The sequence below is a fragment of the Prinia subflava genome, chromosome 2 (genome assembly GCF_021018805.1).
Source record: "Prinia subflava isolate CZ2003 ecotype Zambia chromosome 2, Cam_Psub_1.2, whole genome shotgun sequence".
NCBI lineage: Eukaryota > Metazoa > Chordata > Aves > Passeriformes > Cisticolidae > Prinia > Prinia subflava.
This window is the reverse complement of record NC_086248.1, coordinates 102,440,150-102,464,795: the sequence shown is the minus strand read 5'-3', so window position 1 is coordinate 102,464,795 and position 24,646 is coordinate 102,440,150. Positions and strand designations below refer to the sequence as shown.

At 47.5% G+C, this 24,646-nt stretch overlaps 1 protein-coding gene and 1 long non-coding RNA gene across 8 annotated transcripts in view; one reads left to right on the top strand and one right to left on the bottom strand.

Annotated features, from left to right (window-relative positions):
* Positions 1-18,330, bottom strand: part of LOC134547405 (uncharacterized) — a 66,572-nt gene extending 48,242 nt beyond the window's left edge. The window contains exons 1-2 of the long non-coding RNA XR_010079463.1: positions 18,191-18,330; positions 16,951-17,070 (exon numbers count right to left, since the gene is read on the bottom strand). This is a non-coding gene — a long non-coding RNA (uncharacterized LOC134547405). The remainder of the gene's footprint in view (positions 1-16,950; positions 17,071-18,190) is intronic.
* A 61-nt stretch (positions 18,331-18,391) lies between these two features.
* Positions 18,392-24,646, top strand: part of RALGAPA2 (Ral GTPase activating protein catalytic subunit alpha 2) — a 96,721-nt gene continuing 90,466 nt past the window's right edge. For all 7 annotated transcript variants that reach the window (XR_010079462.1, XR_010079460.1, XR_010079461.1 and 4 more), the window contains exons 1-3: positions 18,392-18,651; positions 23,261-23,371; positions 23,847-23,896. Coding sequence is in view for 4 of the 7 variants with exons in the window: in XM_063391270.1 (XP_063247340.1) it covers positions 18,546-18,651; positions 23,261-23,371; positions 23,847-23,896 (267 nt within the window). In the remaining 3 variants the exon portion in view is untranslated. The remainder of the gene's footprint in view (positions 18,652-23,260; positions 23,372-23,846; positions 23,897-24,646) is intronic.

Genomic DNA, 24,646 nt, shown 5'->3' with positions numbered 1-24,646 from the left:
TTCCATTCTTTTGGGTGGAAGGTCTCCAGTCCTCCAGGAGATGGAGCAAGTCCCTTGCTGCCAGGGAAATCGGGGTGCTTCCCAACCTCCACCCCAGAGCACGGCGCACGGCTCAGGCCCTGCTGGCTGGACACTCCCCAGCCCTGTGGAAGCCGTCCTGGTCCTGCCCCGTGCCCCGGCAGCAAGGGGACTGGGAGCCGTGTGTCCCTAATGGCCGGCTGCGATGTGCTGCCACGTCCGGCTGATTAGCTGTGGGCGATCCGAAATGTCAAACCATTATCTGCACCAGCCACCGCCAGTGGTGCACAACGCCCTCCTAATCACGGCCTTACAGCTGGTAAATGGGAAAGGTGATACCTAAAACACAGAGCAGAAATCAGCCTGAATTACTGAAACAAACCAGCAAACCCCTTTGTTCCTGTCAGCCTTTCTGAGGCGGGCCCTACCTGGCTGGTGGAGAGATCGCGTCCTCACAAGGCAATTTGCAATATCGTAACTAAGATTAAGAACATTAAAAGCCTCCTATCCCATCCCTACACCCAGGTACCTGCATGCCTGCTCCGCTATGGGTCCTGTAACCTCTGCTTTGTGAACGCTCCCATCCCCATCCAGGAGTGGGAGGGTCTGGGAGGAAAATCCTGCAGAGGGCAAGGGGGATGGAGCTCCTCACAGCACCTGCAGGCCACCTTCACTGCAATAAACACTGTCTGGTGCAGGGCAGGGCACAGGCAATCAGCTCTTCCTCACACCATTTGTTTCCAGAACACAGCTCCTGTCCACATGTGCTTTCATTCTAGCACTCGGGAATGGGCAGCCTGAGAACACTCCTGGCCAAAACCAGACCCAAACGATGCTGCGTTCAGCTACTGTCATGCTGGACACTTCTTATGATTTCTTGAGAAAACATTAATTTGAAACATTTCTGTACTCCATGGCAGTGCCACAGCAGGGAATAATCATCCTATTTCAAGCTCAGAGCAAGGCTCAGATAGAGAGAAAAATTAAACTAGGATAAGAGCAAGAAACTGTTAAATGTCAAAAATATTTTACTGCTGGTTCAACAACAAAGTCTGGAGGAGATAAGTCTGTGTGTGTACTAACATTATATAAAAAAGTGATTATTCAGTGCTGGGAACAGAGCTATTGATTCCAGTAACAAAGGGCACTATATACACTGCAGTGGGTTTGCTCTTTTTAGCCTGGGAAAATTGATTTTCTTAAACTTTCCCTTGAACCTGCACTAGGGTTTAATGTGAACCTAAAGGAGCCTTTTAAGAACTCCCATAAATTAAAATTATATCTCTTCATTTGGCACAATTTGGGTTCCTGCTGTTCCGGCAGAAACATGAGAAATGCTGGAGGAAGAGGTGGGAGGAAGTGATAATGGCATTTTCTGATAGCATCCCTGTACACGCTTGTTTCCACACATTAGAAATAACAAATAAACATTGAAACATTTGTTTTCATACATTAGAAATAACATGTAAACATTGAGACATTTGTTGCCATACATGAGAAACAACATGTAAGCACTGAAAGTACATGAAGCAAAACATAAGACAGCTGAATACTACTGCGAGACTTAAAAAGCTGAAATTTAGCAGGGGAAGAGAAAGATGAAGGCTGTAGGAGTCCAGGAGGCACATGCAGGCAGCACCATGGACAGACTCAGGTGTTCAGGCTGTATGCCTGGACAGCCCAAGGCTGGCAGTGAGCAGTCATCTTTTGATCTACTCACAGGTAAAGGGAAGTGGTACCCAACCTGGCCACACCCAGACACCCCATCTCTGTGTCACTGGGTGCCATGGAGGTGTGACTCCTCACACAGCCCATCTCAGTGTCACTGGGTGAAGGTGTGACCCCTCACACAGCCCATCTCGGTGTCACTGGCCCCACAGAGGTGTCACCCCCAGGGCCCTGCCAGCCCCCCAAAGCCAGCGCCTGCCCACACGTAGTGTGCCTGCAGGCTGTTTACAGCTCCCACACACTGTCTCCTGTGTGGCCCCACTGAAAACCTGCATTGTGCAGCACACCACTGTACATTTACACTGCTGTTTTTTCCCTCAGTAAGGCAGTAAATTACCTTTTATTCAAACAACAATTCCTAAAACAAAACCAAAACCCAGCCCCTGGTCAGATGTGTGCACGCGAGGCAGAGTTTGTTATTTAAGCAGCAACCAGGCTGTGTGCTATGCAAACAAACCCCACACTCTGTTCTTCCAACCTCCTGCTGACTTTGCAACTAATTTTGTTAGCGAGGAGAACACACTGTGCGACATCAATGCAGCAAAGAGCCCAGAGACGTTTGTTCATAACTTTGTAACAAACATTGATCAATCGATTTTTGCCCCTGTGTGGAGGGAAAAACCCACAAACAAAACAAAACACATATGGGGAGATTTTTTTTAATGGCACAAAGGGCAATTAGGCACCCAACCTTCCAGTGAAATGAGATTCCTTACACTCCTCTGTGCTTTTAAGTCTTTCCCTTATGCTCAATGGAAGCAAAATCTACTATCAAGCCTCCAAAGGAGGAAAAAAATCCTGTAACCAAGAGATGGTTAGTGGGCCTGGTGCAGTATTTCTGAACACACCAGAACAAAGACAGGTGAAGGCTCCTGACAAAGTGAAGGACACCCTATCCCATGTGTAGTCTTTTGTACCATGTATCAGATCAATGCAAAACCAGCCAAACAGAGAAATCGCTAATTAGCTATCAAAAATAACTAAGTGTTGGGTAAACATGAGTGTATTTACCCAAGCCCACTCCTCCAGCTGTGCACCACAGCAGCACAGAGGGACCTTGGAGCCCCTCACCTGGCCAGGCAGGACAGGTGGCACAACTGATCCAGCCTGCATGCGCTGTGGTGCAAATGTGGCCTTGCGATGTGTGGAACAAGCTGCTCTCTGAGCAGCCTCCCAGCCACTGGCACTGTGGTTCTGCTCAAAGGCAGCTCCCAGGCACATTTGATCACAAGTCTAGGCAAAACTTGATCTGAGCATGTTTCAGCAAGCTCCAGCCCTCAGCCTGGACATTTCATCTCTATGCCCATCACTGCTCCCTGGCCCCGGGCAGGTCCACAGGAGCCTGCCTGCCCTTTCTCAACGTGTTCCTCAGCACTGTGCGGTCAGCAGCTTTCCACCCCCTCTCCTGCACAGCAGGACAGTCCTACAGCCTTGGGATGCTGCAAAGACACAAATCCAACTGGAAGGGCAACTCCCACATGAGGGATGCTGACTGAGCCTGGAAAACCAAACAGCTCTGACACTGCAGGACCCAGGGAAAGCACCCTCTGTCTGCAAGAGGCCAGGGCTGACAGACACAGCTCCAGGGAAAACAGCATTTTGATTTAAGGTACAACAGCAGCCAATGGAGAAGACAGATGAAGCACAAGTTCCAAAGTTTACTCTTGCAGCCTAACTAACAGCTCACAACAATATTCCTTGGCAAGCAGCTGTGACTTTATTTTTTCCTTGGAAACAGTCCTGAGGTTTCACTGACACAGACGATCACCTGCTCATTAGCAGGTCCCTGAGCGACAAAATGCCACGGGGTAATTCCAGCACTATCTGGCTGCTCCCAGTGCACAGCACATGGCTCGAGGAAGGTAGCTGCCCAGACTGTGTCCCTCCTACAGCCAGTGACATTTAGCCAGTCCCTGGGAGATGCTGAGCCAGAGAGCCCCTGGCTGGCAATCTCCCCCTCTGCATCTCTGGGGGCTGTGAGAGCCCCTCACAGCGGCACCCTCTCCCAGCCCTTCCCCTCTACCCACCTCGTTCCATACAAACCACTGAGCTCCTTCACTCCACCACCAGCCCTGCAGCCATTCTACCTGGAATTGCCTGAGAGCAGGTGGTGGCTCTCAGGCAAGGAGCAAGGAGAGCAGGATTTTAAAGTTGCCCTTGATAAAATGAGTTCTCCTAATAGTTCTGAGCATTTACTCACTCATAAATACTTACAGTTTTTATAAAACAGAATAGCCTAAAAGATTTCTGGTAGTGGCTGACAAGAGAAAACAGGAATGTTTTTCACAGATTGACAAGATGAGTACTTGCGTCCTGCTGTGCTCGCAGGCTCAGGTGCTCAGCCCCAGTGAAGCAGCCTCTCCCCAGGGCTGGCAGAGGCTGAGGAGCCAGTTGCTGGAGCACAGAGCACCACCATTCATCCCAGACGAGGGGTTTGGGAGCCCTCTCTTCTGCATGCACTGCTCCAGGCCGTGGCTGCAGACAGAGGAGGCACAGTCCAGCCAGCATCTGGCCTGCGCCCAGCCGGCACTGCGGCTGCACAAGCTGCATTCTGCCTTGCCACTATTTACTCACAGCTACAGATGTTGACATAACTAAGAGCTACAGACAGACGGACAGAAGGGCAGCAGTGTTGCGGCGCAGACACTGCGGGCTCTATTCTTCAGGAAAGTGCCTTTGACTTCCCCACCCAGCCCTGCGATTCTTTTGGAAATCATCTGGGCTGGTGAAGCCGGCTTTCCTCTCGTGGGACAAAACTGGTGTGAGAGAACATCAGCTTTGCTCTTTGTCCCTGTGCTGAACAGAACCCTTATCAACCCACAGAAAAACCAATTGTTTCAAATGAAGGGGCTGAAAGCTCAGGAATGCACTGGCACTGTGCAGCATCTGCTTACCCCTTCAGGGCCTGCACACAGAAAATCCTGGCTTTGCACTCCATAGAGAGCCAAAAGTAAAGGGATTACTTTTTCCACAGGAAAAAAAAAACACCTAAATGCTTTTTGGGACACACCACCTTGCATTTCAAAGCCTTGCAACTACACACAAAAACGTTCAAACAGCAAAATGAAAACGTTTTGAAAACCTCAGGAGAGTGGTCAGAGGGGCAGAAGGCAGCCAGAGCTGGGTGTGGAAGATGTGCCAGCAAGGCTGTGCAGCATTACCCAGAGCTCTGCATAGACTGTGCTCAGTGCTGATCTGAGGTGTTTAGTCCTGCTCTCCTCCTGGTCAGGACGTGCTGCAATGTCCTGAGAGCCCTGCCGGCCTCGTGCTGCCAGTGACAGTGATGCAGGCACTGACCCCCTCTCCGCGTCTATCTGGGAAGGCCACAGCCCCACACCAAGCCCTGCAAGTCCAGGGCACTGCTGTGCTCACACGCCATGCCCCCTCACACGCTGTGACCCCTCACATGCCATGCCTCCTCACATGCCATGTCCCCACAGGCAGCCTCTTGACCACTTGGATGCCTCAAGCTGGAGAAGGGATTCAAGTTTTTAAACAGTTGCTTTTTAAAGCTTCTGGTGTAAACCAAAGTTCAGATCCTTCACAACTGGTAGGAAAAGATATTATTGCCTGGAACCATGCCCAGAAAAACTCAAAGCCGAGCTTCCTCCTGCCTGTGCTGGCTGCCAGTTCCCAGCGCTCCGCCATGATGCCATCTGGTGCCTACAGGCAGAATAGCCAGGGCTTTTCCTGGGCAGAGTTTGGGAGATGTTCAGAGAGGGAATCAACAGTCCACAAGCAATAACTCACAGCTTGCTCTGCTGGAAGATTAACATTGCTCTTGCACTGCACCAGTGTGTCTGAATGTCTCAGGCTGGGTTGCAAGGAGAACATGAGTAACAGTCACACCCAATTTTGCTGCTGCCTCCTCTGGATGGGGATTTGCAGCGTTGCTCTGGAGATATCCCTACTGCTGGAGAGCTGTCCTGGCATTGCATGCGGCACCGGAGCAGCCCACAGCTACACACCAGTGGTCCTGAAGGGGCTGTAAAGAGCCTTTCTGAAGAGCAAATAAATGAGCTGACTTCATAAAGAAAAGCAGGGAGCCAAGTGTCCTCCTTCCCTCAGAGAAATGAGACTGATTATGAGGTACTGTGCTTTGGAGGACCTGACAGCAGAGGCCTTGTGCAGGGTGTTCCTTAGGCTATGGCTGGTGCATGAGGTGGCCGGTGGCCAGCAGACCCCGTGCCAGGACAGTGGCCATGGGCAAGCTGCTCCGACTGGCCCTGTCACCTCCTGGGCCCTCGCACAGGATCCCAGCACCTCACAGGTCCCTTCCCTGTACCAGGAGCTGCAGCAGGCACAGCTGGGGACACGCTGGTCCTGGGAAAACCCAGAATTCCCTTAGATTTAGCCCGTTTTGCCATCTGCAAAGCAATACAACAGGAAACAAACTTGGCACCCTTTTGAAGGAAACATCTTGCAGGATGCTGTTTCCCAGCAACCCTGGGGATCATCCAGACCGGCCACTTGATTTACACTGGATAAAACCAGTTTGTCCCCATCAGCAGTACAATATTGCTTGGACAGCACACCAGTAAGTCCTGCTGTACCCCAGAAATGCACTCCTTCCTTCACCATGCTCTCCAAACGTTTCCCACCACAGGCCAGGGAAAGTGGAGAAGAGGGACGGCTGGGTCAGAAGCTGGAGAGCTCCTGCCCTGAGCATCAGCAATTTTGGATGCACAGAAACCAAAACATCCCCAGGGAGGAAAGTGGAAACATGAGGGAAGATGTTTTCCAATTAATCCATAGGGAGCATGTGAGCCTAAAGCAAAGACACAAACTTACTGAAGATATCCACCAGCACAAAACAGTGTAAGAGGAGGAGATGTTCATCCCTATGGCTTTTTTTTTTTTAGTCCTGGGAAACCAAAAGTACATTTTTTACATGTAAAATTGCTTGAAATCCTGCCACAGCTCCTGTGGGAGGCCAAGTGTCCATCCATCCACATCTCAGGGCTGAGTGACTGATCCCTGAAAAGTGCCAGGCAGCTTTATTTCCTGGTGCACACTGCCACCTCGTGGCTTTCCTCCGGCTTCCAGAACAGGATGCAGGAGTCAGAGCAGCAGCCAGTCAGTGCACATGGGTAGCTGTTTGGAAATACTTCTATTTGTTTGATCACAACCTGCACCTGGAGAATGACCAGGCTCTGAAATAACACAGGTGATGGTAATAGAGCTCAGCCTTGGCAGCTTTAATTCCATAGCAATGTTTTCCCTAGTTCCAGTTTATACTGTCTGACATTATGGTAGGAAATAAAATCAAGCAACTAAAGAATTTTAGAAAATTTATAAATAATTAATTTAAACCCCCAGAAACTGCATCTTCTGCATTTCTCTTGTTGCTCTGCTAATTCTTGGGAAAGTTAAAAAGCTATGTTAGCTGCGTAATTATTTGTTTGCAGAGGAGGTTGACACTGGTTTACAGAGTACAGACAACCATGTAATTCCTCTGTAACTGCATGGTAATTATTGCACAATTATAGACTAATTAAACATGCAAATAAGCATTAAACCAAGGGGTCTGTATGGTTGCTGCCAATAACCCTAGGACAGAAAATCAATAGTAAATCAAATTACAGTCTACTACAGGAGTACCAGCTATAGCAGGTAGTTAAGAGTATCATCTTTTACACTGTAAGCCATTCTTGTAGCCTTTCAGGCTGCACAAGTGTCTGGCCTAATGACTCAAGAGAGATCTAATTTTGCAAGTTCTCTGTGTGCGTTAATCGTTTTGCCATCCTATTATGCCTCTCCTTTTCCTGAGGATGGGAACAAATCCATCACTGATTCTGAGACTCGTACAAACCCTCCAGAGAAGAGTTCTCCAGAGCCCTGTGACACACGAGCCTGGCTTTGCCCTGGTCGGTTTCTTTAAGAGATAAATCTGAATATGAACATACCCCTGTCCAGCTGTGAGCTCACTGCCCTAAACACAAAGTTCTTTGCTGCACGTCAAAGCCAAAATGTTCAAAATGTCCCTCAAGCCTGAGCTGCAACAAGACCTCAGACTGTGTAAGGGTAGGACCTGACAAACTGAAACCTCAGATTCATTTTTGCCCAGAGATTCTCCCTGTGCCTTTTTTATTTTTGTGAAGGTTTGAGCTCAACTTATCCCTAAAATTAGGGGGGTGTGTATGAAAGAGAGATCACAACACACTCTGGGACAGAGATGCTTCCCCAAGTAAACCGGTCATATTTTTACTCCAAGTTTGCACCCAAGCCTGTGAGCCAAGCATGCTCAGAAGGATCTACACCTCTAACATCCTTTCCTAGGGATGGCTTCTGCAGGCACTGCAGCCCCGGGGGAAGTTGCAGGGATCTCTGCCCTGTCATGCTTATTGAAAGGAGTATCTGCCCCAAAATAGCAGCTCCGTTAATTTAGTCAGCAACTTCCACTGCAGAAGCATCTCTGCTATGCCCTGGCTATGAACAGTGACACAGCTCTTGCACTAGTCCAAGATGAACAAAATCAGACTTGGGGCAAGCTGGCATGAGCCATGGCCACCGCATTTTCCATAACTACTTGATACATGTGCCACGCTTTTCCAGCCGTGGCTCTTAATGTTTAACAAAGACAAATAAATACCATAAACCATTTATACCTAGGGCCAAAATACTGCAGTTTCCATCTCCTTCTGTCCTCTCTAGTTGACCCTTTGCAGGGCTCAATTCCACATCTGCTGCAGTCCAGGGGAAGCTCTGCCTCCATCCCAGGTGAACCTGGATCAGGGCCCAATGTAAAGGCAGGAATTAATGAAAGCCATTTCCCTTGCACTTGTCTGCAATGAGCTCCTTCAGGAGCAACAACAGTTGCCCCTCCTGACTCTGCTGCCATTGCACAGGCACAGGCACAGGGCACAGGCATCCAGTTAAACCTTGTTCAGAAAGCCCAGCACAATTTTAGATATTTATACATATTCATTCCCAGTGACCAGCTGAAACAGACACGCTTATTTTGAACACAACTTACCTTCGCGATGCATACCAAGGCTCTTCTGACCCTTGGTTGCCTTACTCTGTTTCCAAACACAGAAATCTTGCATGGTTTAAAAGCAGGCTCTTATTACCTTTAATGCATATATTTGTTAAGGCAGCAACCATAATCACAAGCCACTGTTACCCTTCCCTTGCTCTGCCCCCTCACTTAGCAACCAGTCCGAGTGCTGCCAGCATTATTTTTGGGCTGCCAAGGAAACTATTTCTGTCCCCTGAATTTCATTTCCTAGCAGAGTTTAATTTATATTTTGGTACTTTCTGGTTGTCATGAAAACCCTTTTTCCCCTGCTAATGACAAGGTGCACTGCAGCCTCCTGCTCCCATTCCACAGATCCCAGCTTCCACCTCCATCCCTAGGACTGCACCCACAGGTAGCTGAGGATCACTCACTTGTCAGTGTAAGTGCCAAAAATAACGCCTTTCCAGATTTCATCCATTGGTATCTCAAAGGAGACTTCTCAGGAGAAAGGAGTTTTCCTGCCTCTACATTGATGACAAATCCATGCAACTGGAGTTCCCTGCAGAGGGAGCAGGCTCTCCATCCCATCACAGCTGGGGATGTGAGTGGAAATCCCGCCTTTCAGATAAGCACGTGGCATCTATCACCGAACTTCCTTGCAGCCCCTTTCCAGCTCCATCAGGGTGGCTTGCTCTTTGCATGGGAACTAAACATAATTCCTGACTCGGGCTCCAAGTTCCCTCACTCAGCACCACTGGCACGGAGCACACCTGCACATGGGAAATAACTTTCCCATGCTGCTAAATTCTTCTAGAATATTGGCCAAGAAGTGTTGGAAACAAGAGCTTTGGGCCTAGGAATATGGCGGGGTCAGACCATCCCATTGCTCCTCCCAGGGCATCCTGCTCCAGCACACGCTGGTTCCTGTGGACGCCCACAAGAAGGGAGGGAGCTCCTAAAGGCAGGTAGGTATTTTACCTCTCACACCCCCAGCACAAGACTCCTGAGTCAGAGCAATACTGCAGGGACCTCCCTGCACCCTGCAGACACCTGTGAGGTTCACCTGTATCCTGCTCTCCACAGTTCATGGTGGATCACTCCCAGAAAAAGACCAGGCATTGCCAGTGACATTGCTGGTGATGCCAAGCAGGTGCCAAAGGGATTTATACCTTTCCAGCTGCCAAGGAGAAGGAAACACCTCTGTAACATGTGCCCAGCACACATCACACATGAGTGCTTGCTGCCAGCAGCACTGGGGGTACACGGGCATGTGGCAGGACCTGCTTTTAACAGGTTTTCACCTGCTTTTTACACCAAAGCAGCTCCTCCATAGCCTGCTGAGCAGCTCCTGAGGGCCTCTTTCCAGCACCCCAAGCTTCTTTCCTGGTGTGTTTTAGGGCCCTTCACAGAGCAAACTCCAACCCTGGGTTTTGCCCCTCCACCTCCTCTCCAGGTAATGAGGAATGCTGGCAAAGCCAGGGTAGAGCAGGGGGCAGCTGCAGCCTCTTCCCCTCAAATACAGGTTTCTCTACACAGGGTGCAGCTGGGCAGTGCATGTGAATAATTTGTCAAACACTGCACTGGAACTGTGGATAGGAATCATGCTTTTTGTACAGAAAATTGAAAATGAAATAGTGTCTAGAACTGCATTTATTACATAGCACATTATCTTGGAGGGCTTTGGTGTAATTTAGATAAAACACCATATCTCTGATTTCAGAAATGTCAACATCATTCTAAATGTACCTGTGTTTTTCCATCTGTTTTCTGTGAAGACTTAGAACTCTAGGAGCCTCTCTCTCGTTCTCTCCATTTTATTTTTAAATTGGCAAATGAGTATTCCATCTTTCAAAATTTCAGGTACATTGTTATATGTGGGAAAAGTGTGTGTTCAGAGATGGCCCTGAATGGCTCCATTATGGATCTCATCAGCTGTGACATGCTTTCCAAAGTAAAATCTATGCATTTGGATGAAACAGAAAAAATTGATACCAGCACAAGGATGAACTATTTCACTTCCCTCCTGTGCTTCTGACATTCATGCCGCACTTCATGCCTTGTGCTCTGCACCTTTTCTTCAAAGCTCCTTCAAAGAGGAAAACACACAAACTGCAGTACAGGAAATTCCACTCAAGTATACAAACCCTCCTTGTTTTGATGGTCCAGGTTGTCTGCAGAGGCTGTGCAGGCTCCATCCTTGGACATATTCCAAAGCCAACCAGGCACGATCCTGAGCTCCATGCTCTGGGTGTCCCTGGCTGAGCTGATCCCCAGAGGCACCTGCCAGCACCACCCACTGTGTGGGCTCCTGTTTCATTGTAAGTTCATCGGAAAATGTGTACAATCAACATGAATTTTATCTGGTTCTTGCCATCTTCAACCTCTGATCAGATTTCAGGAGTTTCTTACAACCTCCTACTAATTGTCCTTCAATGGCTTCACACTGTTCTCCTGGGAGAGGGGAAAACAGGGTTTGCTCAAAAAGCCACGGGGATGTGCCTCCTGCAAATGCCAAGAATGAGGGAGGGAAGATCAGGCAAGGGGGCTTTGCTGCCATGGCTGCTGCACTTCCAGCACGGCCAGGTTTGGCTCTGCTTGCCTTTACCCGAATCAGCAGGTGGACAAAAGGAATGGAGTTTTTCCCCCAGCACATTTACATTCTCATTTAATTCTCAGCACCCCCTCCTTTCCCAACCAGGGAGCTGGAGCACACAGCCTAGGCTGCGGGAAATCCCCAGGCACTGCGCAGGAGGGTTGTGGCAGCCTTTAATCCTGGTTAAAATGCCCTGGGAGTGGATAAAGGTGTGGATTCCCACCGCTTGGCTGTTTGCAGTGACACCTGAGTACCCCAAATAATACCTGTGGCTGTCCACCACTCTCAACAGTGTACAACATGAATAAAGAAAGAGGTTTCTAATTAGACTAAGGCTGATCAAAAATACATAATGAATTACAATTCTTTTTTACAAAGCCAAACACTTTGCGAGATGAATGCCATTGCCATCTAACCCTACAGCTTACACTTCAGCAACTCCTCACAATAAGCCTTGCTACTTGCCGTGGACAGTTCTGGGCACCAAGGCTATCACTGCTAGCTCTGGGCACCTTCACTCACCACTCCTGTACACACACACACATGGAATCAACCCAGGGAATTTTTATATGGATGCAAGTCAGCAGCTTCAATTTACAAGTTCATTAACAGTGTCCCTGTAAAGATCAGCTTTTTTAATTGGAGCCCTAATTAGCAATGAATTCTCATTATTTTTCATAGAAATCCCAAAGCAGCTTTGGCACATTCTCTTTGTTCTCTTGAAAATGGGGAGGTGGAGAAGCGTAAGGGAGATAAAGACATAGCTGATGATATATCAGGGGGCTGTTTTCTCCTTGAGACATTCCTTCACTTCAATGCATTTTGCAGCAATTTTCTTTATTATTTATGATTAGAAGAAATATCTATTTCCATAAGAAAACACTAATACTACTGTTGGCTGCCCCCTAGCCTTCCCAGAAGGACATGTCCCTGGGATAAGGTGCACCCTGTGATGAGGTTGGCTCTTTGTTCTGTGCTCAGGCAAAACCTCCATCGATGTCCAGAGACATTTTCCAAGTACAGGGGCACAAATCCAAACCATGGCCGTGAGAAAAGGCCTGAAAAACAGCCAAGCACCCCCAACTGCAGCGCAGCAGCTCTGACAGGGAAATGTTAATCAGGGGGAGAGCTTTGCCAAAGCCTTCATTAGCACCGATGAGGTCAGGGCCTGGAGCAGGCAGCAGGCACTGGCACTGTTTCCTGGCAGCTCCAAGGACTGGCTCAGGCTCAGGCAGAGGTGGCTCCGAAGGTGATCGGCTCTCAGAGGCTGCCTGAGCAATCCCCCCAGATTTACTGTGCTGTGCTTGTCAGACCCTCACTCTCATTCCTCCAGAGATGTAAAAATGAAGTATCAAGCAACTGTAAATCTAATTTTTCCTTGGGTTTGTGCCCTTTTGTGGTCCAAATCTTTGAAGGGTCACAGTAGGAAAAGAATCAGCCCCAGTAAATTTGATCACTCCTAAAATTTTGCTGCAGCTAATAAGCAAATAATGGAACAAAGACATCAATTTTCCCCAGAGAAGAACAGTGCAGCACCTGTGGCATCTCTCCCTCATCCAACCTGCACTGCATCCACTCCTGGCTGGAGTCGTGCGGCAGCAGAGGGACATCTCCTCTTGGCGAGGGACTAAGGAACACAGGCACAGCAAGAAATGGGCGACAAGCAGAACTCAGCACCAGGGGAAAGGAGTTGAGCTATTGGACCCTGCTGGTGTCTGCTCCAAATCCAGAGATGTTTCAGGCTCTTGGCAAATTCTGATTGTTTTTTGCCAGAGGGATGGAACAATCATCACATTGTATCCACAGTCCTTCTACAAATTATTTTGATAATAAGAGACCTCCTGTGACATTAAGTACATTTTAATTACAACATTGTCTGTAATGCATATATCTAATTGCAAATAATTATTTTATCATATTTTGTCTGTAGGCCTGTGAGATGCATCAGATATTATCTTCTGACTCAGTGGTACAGGTTAATTAAAATTTCTCTTTTAATATTGTTTCAAAGCTAACCACATAATTTCATCTGAACACCAGCTGTGTTGGTAAAAAATTCTTTTTTATTATTTTTTGTCATGCTTGTCCATGGAGGAAAACCTGAGCTGTTCCTGCAGACTGTAATTACTGCACTGCTTTCTGCAGTCATTCATTTGCACAGGAAGAAAAGCAGGAGGAATGTGTGGAACATCAGTGGCCAGTGGTTGCTTTGTGTGTTACTGGTTCATTTTGAAGGATTTTTTGTTCTTCTTCTCTTTTTCTCAAAAAGCATTTGAGATCTTCTCTTCAGAAGGAGAACTGAAGATACCACACAGCCTGGTTTGTCAGAATAAACTGCACTCAGGGCTAAGACAATCAGAGCGGTCATTCTGTGTGTTAACAAAGCCCAGCTTAAGGGCGACCCCAGTCAGCTGCTTCCTTGCTCATTTATTTTTCCTTGGAGTGATAAAGAGCCAATACGAGAGAAAAATGAAAGTATAAACATAATGTTCAGTTAAAAAAAAAAAAAGAGTTTAGGTTAAATACATGGCGATATAAATCCAGGAAAGCCAAGGAGGGGACAAGAGGAAAACAAAGACTTTCTGCACGTGGCAGGACCCTTCCTCTGTAACTTGCAGGAACAAGTGACCCTTATTTCACCCTCTGAGCATCATTTGCTAGGGCCAGAAGCATTTCTGTTAGCCTGCTCATCAGCATCTCAGTGCTGTTTCAGACCCCACACACTGTGCCCATGTGTTCAGAGCCAGGTCTGGGTACACGGCTGGCAGGGACAGGGTTAACAGCATCCCTCAAGGAGGGGAAGGGGGCTATGCCTCCCCGGGCCAGAGGTGAACGCTGCCAAGAGGAAATTGCTGCTACAGCTCCACCGAGATCACAAGTGACCTTTCCTCTTGGAGAGGGGTGAAGTAAACAACACTTATCTTGGATTTAGTGCAGTTGAGACAAGCAGCACTTTATATCTGTTGTGTGCCACAAGGAGCAAGGAAGTGCAGGGATGATTTTCCTATTTTTACCATGTAAGCCATCTCTTAGCCCAGTCTCAAACTGAGCTCAGACATCTCCTCATGGAAAGATCAGCCAGAGCAGTAGGTTATGGGCTTGTACAACGTGCCAGAAACATCTTTGCGCAGTTCAACCTTTGGCAAAGGCACTCTGAGCTCTCCTTAGTGGGTTGATATTTTTACTCCATGAAATTTCCACATCCTCCATACTGTTTCCATTTGGAAGGCATGAGGGGACATGCAATCCCTGTTCTTTCTATTTTGGATTTTTTCCATCCATAGACATAAATCCTTCTTTCCCCCTCTACACAGTTGGAGATTCTGGCAGAAGGAAATCTGACAGGTTTTTTGACAGTGGATTTCTCCTGTCTATCATTTTTACTATAAGAATGACATCTGACTGCCTCATATGCTGCAATGGGTGGAAATTTTCCACCAGGTTTTCCGTAAATAAAACTCCATAGGCCAAGGGACAGTGAGAACTCCTTTGGGTGCTGAATGAGAAGAGCTGGGGAGACCCTCAGTGACGGTTAAATGGATGAGGCGCCTTTGCTTCTATAAACTCAGGGAAACTCCAAACCTTTGCAGAAGTTGATCCATGGAAAAGCAGATTGCAGGATCCAGACTTGGAGCAAATCAGACACTTAGCAGAGATTCAGCACCTACTGTGTGGTTTGAGCCTGAAGCAGAGCTTTGCAGGACCAGGGGTCCATGCCTGCATGCCCTACAGGAACACTGTTAGGAAAATAACCCCTCAAACTCAGAGCGCACTGGAAAAGTCTTTTCCACATGCTTAGTCATACCAGGGCAGTGGGGGTAGAGCCTCGTTTCCCTAACGCAGCACGCTGGCACAGCACCAGAGCTCTGCCAAGCCCCTGCACCTTAGCCAAGAAGCATCCGAGGGCCGATTCCAATGCAGGAATAAGCAGCTTGGGTGCCTTAATGGATGTGTTGGACCAAGGATATGCAAGAGGACACAAAACCAACTTTCTAAATGCAATTTGAAGCGTTTGGTTTGAATGACAGAAAGTCAGTACCAGCACTCTGCACATACGAAACCATTACCTCACCTGTACATTGTTCAGGAGGCAAGTCTCCTGTGTTTACTTTTCCCCTACCTTTTTTCCTGGGCTCACTATAAAGTGTTATATTGACACAAGCAAGTGGATAAGTTCCGTAATTTAATCTCTGCCATTAAAATTTCAGGCTCCACAGGAAAAGCAACCCTGCTTGTTTATCAGGTCCAGCGAAATTCAGGTGGCAGCTGGTGTCACGTTTCCACAAACTCCAGCTGCTTCCAGGATGGGGGGGGAAGGAAGGACATGAGCTGTGCAATTTGGGGAGAGCATGCTGGCCTATGGTGCAAATGCATATTAATAATTCAGGCCATTCTATTTTGGACTGGGAATGTGCTGCCCCTCACCTGTACTACTTAAGGCAATGCCTGAAATAGAAACTCCTGTAGAAGCAGCCTGGAGGGCAGTGCCAGCAGCCTGGCGGGGCGGGCACTGCGGGGACAGCCTTTGCAAGATCAGCCGTTCCTTTGGTCAGTGAGCTGGGCTATGACACCCCAGAATTCTCCCCCCTGATAGATGCTGGTCTTCCTCCTGTGGGTCCAGCCTGGCAGGCAGGGTCTTGCACGAGGAGGGATTTTCCCAAGGAATACCGAACTCCTACTCAGCGCTGCCGTGCCTGTGCTGGTTTTGTCCCTTAGGACACCACACGGTGCTGGGGACTTTAAGAATTCAGTTCTGCCACAAATGATTACTGCTCTGTTGTCTGAAGGGACTGCTTTATATAGATTTTACCTCAGATCCTGAAAGCTGAATGACCAAATCTCTTTCAGGAAATTATTCTACCTTAAGCACCGGCTTTAGGAAATGCATCATCTGACTTTCTGGGAAACTGCAAATATTATATTGTTAGAAAACATAAGTCACAAGACTGTACAAGTGGTTCTCCTGCACAGGCTGATGTCACTACCACAGGTTTACTGTCACTCCCTGGCTTGTGCTGTCCTATGCTAGCTCCTAAGTGAATAATTTGAAAAAATGTATTTGATGATGTTTGGCCTCAAAGGGAGAGCAAGGACTGTCCTAGAGCACTGTGATTCCAGTATGGCATCTCTGTTCCCTGGAGCTTTTCACAAGCAGAATTTCCAACACACCTTAAACCACCAAGTACCTAAAGCTATGGAGTTTGGTGCTAAGCACCACAAGGCTGCCCTGCTTATCACAAAAGTTATCAGACATCAGAGCAGCTGTATCACCACAATTCCTGAATCTGCAACGGCTCCTTTTTTAACAAAGCCGAACACGACAAAACAGGGAACAATCAGAAACTGCCAGAAGAGACAAACTGGAAGCTGTTAGTTTTGTAAATCAATTAAAATAAAAGGGAAGGAAAAAAAAATAAACAAGAGCAAGCCAAGACTTCAGCCATGTCCTTCCTCAGCCAGCTGTAGAAATTGATTTGTGGCAATGGAAGGGGAGAGCCAGAACAGCCCTATTCACTCTCCTCAGGAAGCTGCTGATGCTGAAATAGCACCACATGACCCAAAATCTGAGACAACTGTTGCAGAACGATAACTGCTCCCAAAGGAGATGGTGTGTCATGGTGTGATGGGAAGGGTATGCAACAGGAATTACCTGTGGTGGCAAGGGTGCGCACCAGGAATTACTGTAATCCTGAGCTGGCCTCCAAGGTGAGGGACGATGTGACAGCAGCGAATTTTCTGTGGCTGACTCCAAGCATTCAACCTTTCACATCTGTGTAAGAAAAGGGATTAATCAGTTTTTTTATTTTCAGTGCTGTGCATCATCACTACCCATCCTCCTGACTCCAATAAGGGACTTTTCACTTCTTACCACAGGGTTTGGTGGCACAGCCAGCCCTTGCTCTGCTCCTTCTAGAATCCAGCTGTGCTGCAGAGGGGGAGAACTGTATCACGCTCACAAGCAGGGTGTGCAGGAGCATTGTTTGCAGCCCCCTCCTCCAGCCTGCTTCTTTATTTATGCATTAATTTGTCGACTGCAGCTTCCACCCAGAGCCTTTCTCTGCTCCTGTGTGCACAGGGCCATCCCAGGGGTGGAGGAGCTGGGACTGCCCTGTCCCCAGTGGGATGTATTTAGGGCTCGTTGACCTGTTGCTCCGGTCACCTCAGGCCTCTGCAGCAGAAACGATCCCTGAGAGGGCTCAGAGGAAGTGAGATGTGGCAGTGCTGAGTTTTCTGCTTCTAAGAATAGTAATTCTTCTAACATTTTACTTTCTATGCCAATACACGTCTGAAAAAATAATTTCTATATGATGTGTAAATTGATTTTTAAGTACTTTTGTGAAAAACTAAGAAGGTTATATGCAAGTCAACTCCCTGAAACCCCTTGTTTTCTTTTTTAGGACCACAGCCTGCTTTGAAACTTACTAGAATTTACTTTTTAACCTAGGAATTTTACTGAGAGCATTTGAGGGCCTTTAACTGAAACCCTGCTGGCTTCTGCTTCTGGGATGGATTCTGCTTTCGTTGTGTAACTACGAGCCTGCTCTTATACCTTCCCTGTGTGCAAAGACAGCACATATTATTTATATACTTATATATTTATATACTTACAATGCAAACGGTTATTCAAAACCTGAATGTTTTCCCGTGGAGATCTGCACTGAATATCGGGGAGAACTTTTTCTCTGTGAGGATGGGGAGGCCCTGGCACATGTTTCCTGGGGAAGCTGTGGCTGCCCCTGGATCCCTGGAAGTGTCCAAGGCCAGGCTGGACGAGGCTTGGAGCACGCTGTGATAGTGGAAAGTGTCCCTGCCCATCCCAGGGGTGGCACTGGAAGGGCTTTAAGGTCCTTCCCACCTACCAGTGATTCCATGATAAACCAAGAGCCTACCTAGGAACCAGCTCCCTACGGCGCCTCCTTTCCAGCTGCCCTGCCCCAGGCATTCCCGCGGCTGTCCCGGGATTCTCCGCTGCGCCTGGCGGGGGTCCCTGGAGCGAACCCCGGGGGGACCGGCCCGGAGCTGGCGGGGCCGGGGTGCCTCGGGAGGCTCGGGGGGTCCCGGGACGCGGGCTCGCGGCGGACGCCCCGGTGACGTCAGCGCCACGCTACGGTGACGTCAGAAGTGGGGCGGGCGACAGCTCCCGGCGCGCCCCGCGCAGAGCGGGGGGCGGGAGCGGCGGTGGCGTGGGGAGTGCTCCCGGCGCTGCTCTTCCATCCCTGCAGACCTGCTCGCCGCGCCGCCGGGATGTTTTCCAGGAAGAGCCACGCCGACGTCAGGAAATCCACGCAGAAGGCGCTGGACCCCAAGCGGGACATGCTGACTCGCCTGAAGCACCTCCGCGCGCTGCTGGGTGAGCGGGGGGTGAGATCGGGGGGACCCGGCCCCGGTCAGCCCCCCGTGGGGTGCCCGGGCAGAGCCGGGGCCGTGTCTGCGAGTGCTGGCTCGCCCTCCGCTGCGGTGTCCGGGGAGACAGCAGGGAGCCCGGGGGTAGCAGCTCTCCGTGCCTCAGGCAGCGAGCCTCCCCAGCTCCGAGCGGCTCCCTGGGCTCTCTCCGTGGCAGAGGCAGCACTGATAGGTGCCCTCCGTGGGGCGCTGCGAGAGAAAGTTCGGGGTGCGCGGTGCCCGGGGAAACGCGAGTGTGCTGGTGACCCGGGGCTCGCGTTGGGCTGGGTGCGGAACCGCGGGGACTCGCGCAGACCTAGTCAGTGTCGGAGAGGCGCTCGCAGAAACTCTGCTCTCGTCAATAACGTCAACTCGGGGCTCTTTGTTGGGTGTTTAAACTCCAAAAGTCATAGTATGACGTTTTGTGATGACTCCATGTTTGGGGCAAGGCTGGACGTGTCTAGGGGCGTGCAGGTGGAGGCTTCCACCCTCACTGTGGAAAGCCGCCGATGAGTTTCAGCTGTGAGCTGCGGTTCGGGAGGGTTTGGATGACCTCTGTTCGCTGTTTAAATGCGGCAGGAGCAGGCTCGCCTGGGGGAAGAGGTTGTGCCCGGTTAGTGCTATACGGGCCCCTGCTGATTTCCAGGTGATGCCGATTTGTTCCAGGGGCGAGCGATCGTCGCCGATGTCCCGCAGTTGTTTCTTGTGATCTGCTACTCTTAGGGAGCTGACTGGGGCCGCTGCTTGGGGGACGGAGCGTCGGGTAGATTTGGCCTTGGTGTCACGCTGCTGCGTTTGGTGACTTAATTAAAGGTGCTTGTGGGCGCTGGTTTCAGGTGAAGGCTGTTGCAGAGCCACAGGGCTGGCGGGGGCTGTGTCCATCTGCCTGGCTGGTCAATGGAGGGACTGTCCCAGCCGCTCTGGGTATGTTTGTGCTTTGGCAACACCGATGTAAACATTCCCAGGTAGCACGGGAGGCAGCTTCTGGAGGATGCTCTCTTGATACATACCCTTGCTAGGGGATCTTTCGTGGTAGTGTTCAGCACAAAAAAACCCCTCCACACATGGGAAGAGCCTTTCCAGCATGTAAAGATTTTGGTATAAAGGCTCAAAAGTAGTTTGATTTCTTTTTTTTTTTTTTCCTTCTCCCCTGATGTGTCTCTTCTTGCCCTGGCCAGGGTTAGGAATGTGTGTGTCTTACTCCCCTCGGGTCACAGTGCCACATGTTCCCCAAACAGCTGCTCCTACTCGCTTGTTTTTTTGGGAGATGTCAACTCCTCTTCCATTGTTAGTTTAAATCACGTAAATTTAATTGTAAACAAAATGTCAGTTACTCTTTTGTGATCCTGCTGGTGCAGGAGGATACAGATCAGAGGCCAGATGATCATAGGGGTGGGATGAGCAAAAGGAATGTGTGTTTCCATAAATAAGGGCTCATGTGAGCTTTGGATTGCTTCAGGTCCCTTAGTGGCACCTCTGTAAGTTTGTCCAGTGCCTAAAGTGAAAGAAAAGATTCCATTTAAGTTGATGTTGGTTATGACATCTGTCAAGACTCCAGTGGCCTTTAGGATCTGAGTTCCTGCTCTGTGGGATGCTCTGTCTGCATGGCAGGACAAAACACTACCTAGAACAACAACAGGACTTAAAGGAAGTGTTCAGGTGTGTTTGAGAAATGACCAGAACATTTCCCCTATTTCTTTATTGCTATGGAGAAGTACTCATGGCCAGAACATCTGTTAAGTTAACAAAGTTCTAAATGCAGTTTGTGGAAGTGCCCACAGTGTGACTTACTTTTTTTTTTTTTTTTTTTTTTTTTTTTTTTTTTTTTTAATATACATAAAAAGTAATGGCCCGACAAAGAGTGGTAGGGTTGTACAGATTTGGCTCTTCCCCACTGCCTGGCGTTAAATGAAGCCTCTGCTCTTTCCCAGAGTGGTTTCTGTGGGATTTCCATAATACAAAAATGGATTGCTGTGCCTTAAGAATTTTTTCTGTGGCTCTTCTTGGGTAAAAATATTTTTTTCATATTGAAACATCTCTTTCAATAGTGTTTTCTCCTTGGGCACAATTGATATACTCAGGAGTGCTGCTACTAACAGATGTGGGATGCTGCTTTGTCCAACGCTTTTGATCTTTTTTCTGTTGAACCGTGGGCAGATACGTGGAAGACACATGGAGTTAAGACTAAATATGAAATTTGTGAGATTATGAAGTGCAATTCTTAATTGTTGTCTTTAAAACATACCTGTTTGGAAAACCCATGCTTTTGGTGGAACTGCCTTGATCAGAGATGGGATAACAAAGGAGAATGGTGGGGTTTCAATTCTGGCACTGCTTGGCCTCTTGGTTCTGTACAGCTGCAAGAGCAATGCCGGCTGGGCAGAAACTTTCATTTACAGACAGTCAAAAGGGGATGTGTGCAGACTTCCTGCTGAATTCAGAGCTGGGGTTGTTCCACAGAACTTGTATGAAATTTTAGGTGTTATTATTTGGGAAGTTGTTCCAGCTGGAGGGGTGTTTTGGTAACGGGCTGTTTCATGCTGACATACTTTTTTTGGAAGATAAGTAAGAATTGTACATTATTTCTGCGGTGAGGCTGGTCATAAAAGTTTATCATTAACCAGGGTGTGGCTGTGAAATTCTCTTCATCTCCTTTAGTTTTTCAAGTACTTGAGGATTAAGAGAGCTTTGAGAAAATAGCATAAAGTGACTTTGGAAGTTCATGGAATTAAGGGATGATTTCTAACAGGTGACTGTGATAACATTTGGCAGTTAACAGGAAAATAAAAAGCAAGTCTGTGTGCTAAGGACAGGCTTGGTGTCCCTTCTGGGATTTTTTTTAATATGAGGAAGAGTAATGAGAGTTTGGCAATAGACTCGGGCTCTTACTAAGTGGTATCTGAGTGTTACCCTAAATTTAATAGTAAGTTGAGGCAATGTGACTGACAGTTATTCACTGAGACAACGTGTCCTATTTGTAGAGAAGAAATAAGGTGTGACCCTCATGAGTGTCTCACTCTTTCCTGAGCATTGCTGCAGCAGCTACTGTCAGGTGTTAGCTAGAATTGTGAGCTTGTCCTGTGTGGGAATGGAGGGAACGAGACAGGTTTAGGATGGCTCACCTTGGTGCTCGCCTGAGAGGTGAGTGCTGGGTGCCTGTGTGCAGCTGTAGTAACCTGGGAACTGTCTGGGAGTAAATATAAAAATAAACCCAAATTCCCGCAGTTCAGCCCCAAGCTTGCTGCCTCATTTCCTTGAGTGCTTGTAAATACTCCTTCAGTCAGTGCACTTCCCCAAAGTCAGAGTTTTATCTTGTTATTTCAAGTGATAAATGCTGCAGGAAACTTTTCCTGATGTTTTCCATGTGAGAAGCAGGAATGAGCCATATCTTACTACAGGTTGAACACATCTGTGAGAAAGGGCTGTGACCGTAGAGATGCAGCTCACATCACTCTCCCCCATGAGTCATCATCAAGATGCCACATTTAGGAAAAAGGAGAATTTGCTTTCTTGGTGAGGCAGTTCCTTTCCCCTCCCGTCACAATTTAGAGGGAAAGTTTCCTTTTTGTTTAGATTTTAATGACCTCATTCCCTCATATGAAATCCCTATAAATGAAAGCCTTGTTTTCCCCTGGAGTTGTGTTTAACAGGATGCATTCATGGAGGGGAATAATTGCACTTAGCTTGCAAATTCAGGACCAGTAGTTTGCAGGAAACAAATATCACATTAAAGAGTTTCCCTGCTCTAATTGTTTCCATAGTACAAGCAGCCAAGCAGAGCCTTACTGCTGGAAAGGTGTTAATTTAAATAAAAATCAAGTTGTCCAGAGCTAAAGTTATTCTTTCTTCCATAGTCATGGGATATTATTGAGCCTTTGTGCTGGAATCAGCTTTATTTTGGTTAACAAATGGGTTTCTTGCAAGGTGAGGCTTAAGTGAGGAGAAGTGATGTTAATTTTTGCCGGTCACTCTCTTTTGGGGGAAATCACCCAGCCTTGCTTGACCAAATCAGTTGCAGTAAAGACCAAAGGCTGGAAATTAATGTGTGTTTGGCGAGTGTTAGGCTTAGAAAAATAGGACTTTTTTCTTTGTAGAAAATAAACTTATTTCAAATTTCAGACCCAACGGAACAGTTAGGGAAGTGCTACATGCCCGAGTTGCCATTATTCTAAGAAATGAATTGGGAATATGCTGTTTTCTGGTTTGATCTGCTTGCCAGATGAATGCAAGAACTGAATTTGTATCCAGAAATTTTTGCTGGTGTTTTTCTCCAGCAGTACCTCCTTGTTTTGATGGTACAGAAGCCATTTGGTTATACAGTAAGACTCTTCCCCCTTTTTTTTTCCCTTTTTTTTTTTTTTAATGGAAAGCAAATTAACCAAAGCCCCACTGCTGACTCCCATGAATTCAGTGAAACTTCTTGCAAGGATGGGGCCACATTTTAGTACAGAATACTCAGTGAACTCACTAGAATAGTTTTGTATTGCATTTATTTCATTCTCTAATGCTAAATTTGCAGCATGTCTGGAATAATTGCCTTCTGCTCTTGTGTAATTGCTGTTTTTTCCTCTTTTCAGATATTGTGGATGGAAGTGACCTGAAGCAGTTTTTTGACAACAATTATTCTCAAATTTATTTTATATTCTATGAAAACTTCACAACACTGGAAAACAGCTTGAAACAAAAAGGTAAGTTTTAGAGTTTTTCCAGCAGCTGTTGGTCAGTGTTCCATAACTGCTCCAGAGCATTCCATTAGAGCCTGTCCAATGGTTGTCTAGTTCTCAGTTATCTGTATTTACACTAAGTTTCCTGCGGTACAGTGTTAGTATTAATAATTGTAATTTTATAGTAGCAGGAGAGATGCGCATGGAAAATCACTCTCTGAAATGAGAGCAGCAGCCGATCACATTTATGGGTTTGTTTCAGCATTTACACACCTGTCCTCTCACCATGCTCCGGGCTCCTGTGGCTCCCTCTGCTCGCTGAGACACAGCCAGAGCAGAGAGAGGCACTGCAGCCCAGGCACAGCTCACACTTGCGATCTTTATTTAAGATCAAAAATTAACTGAGTGGCATCTTTGACTTCAGCTGAGCAACAGCAGCCTCATTCTGCTGTTTTTCATCATATCTTTCTGGCAAGCAATGTTGTTTTGTGTCTTGCAGGGAATAAATCACAAAGGGAGGAGCTGGACTCCATTCTCTTTCTTTTTGAAGTAAGTTTTCCATACCATGAAAACTAATTTGTATTTGAAATCTCACTGTCATTCTGTGCTTACTTAGAGCTTTGCAGTGAGGGTGAAACCAGGTGTCAGTCACCTGAGTTAAAAGTTGTTATCAAAATGCCTTGGAAATCCAGCAAGAACACCTCTGTCCTGAGGATCTGGAGACTGATGCTCCAAAAACAAGCTGGGGGTTTCAATGGAATTTGGGAAGCACTACTGCAGTCAGTTGCATTAGCTCTGTTAGGGCAAAGCTTTCAGCAAGTCTGCTTTCTGTTGTTTCTTTTCTATTTATTTAAACGAGAGTTTGCTCCTGTGTTTCCTGGAGGGCTAGTTTGGAAGAGCAGCATGTTCCCCCTCCTCTCTGTCAGTGTGAAGTTGTGCTGTGTTTGTTTTACATGTATCACAGCAGGAGGCTGGGCTCTGCTCCCCTCACATGGAGGCATCTGTTATGATTGCAGCATTGGTCTTGCAGCTCAAGGGAAATAAAAGGACAGGAGTTGTCAGGTATTACTCATCAGTTTGATCTGAGTGTGTGAAAAGCTAATTTGTTTATTATTTTTTTTTAATTCAGTATAACATCTTTCACTGCCAGAAGCATATCCTTCCCTGTTTCCCAGCACTGGCCATCAGAGCATTGGCAGTGCCTGGGGAGGAAATGTTACCTAGTTAACTTTTGCACAATCAAATTAGGATTGCTTTAGTTTAAACAAGAATACTCTGGGATAGATCATTTTCCAATGT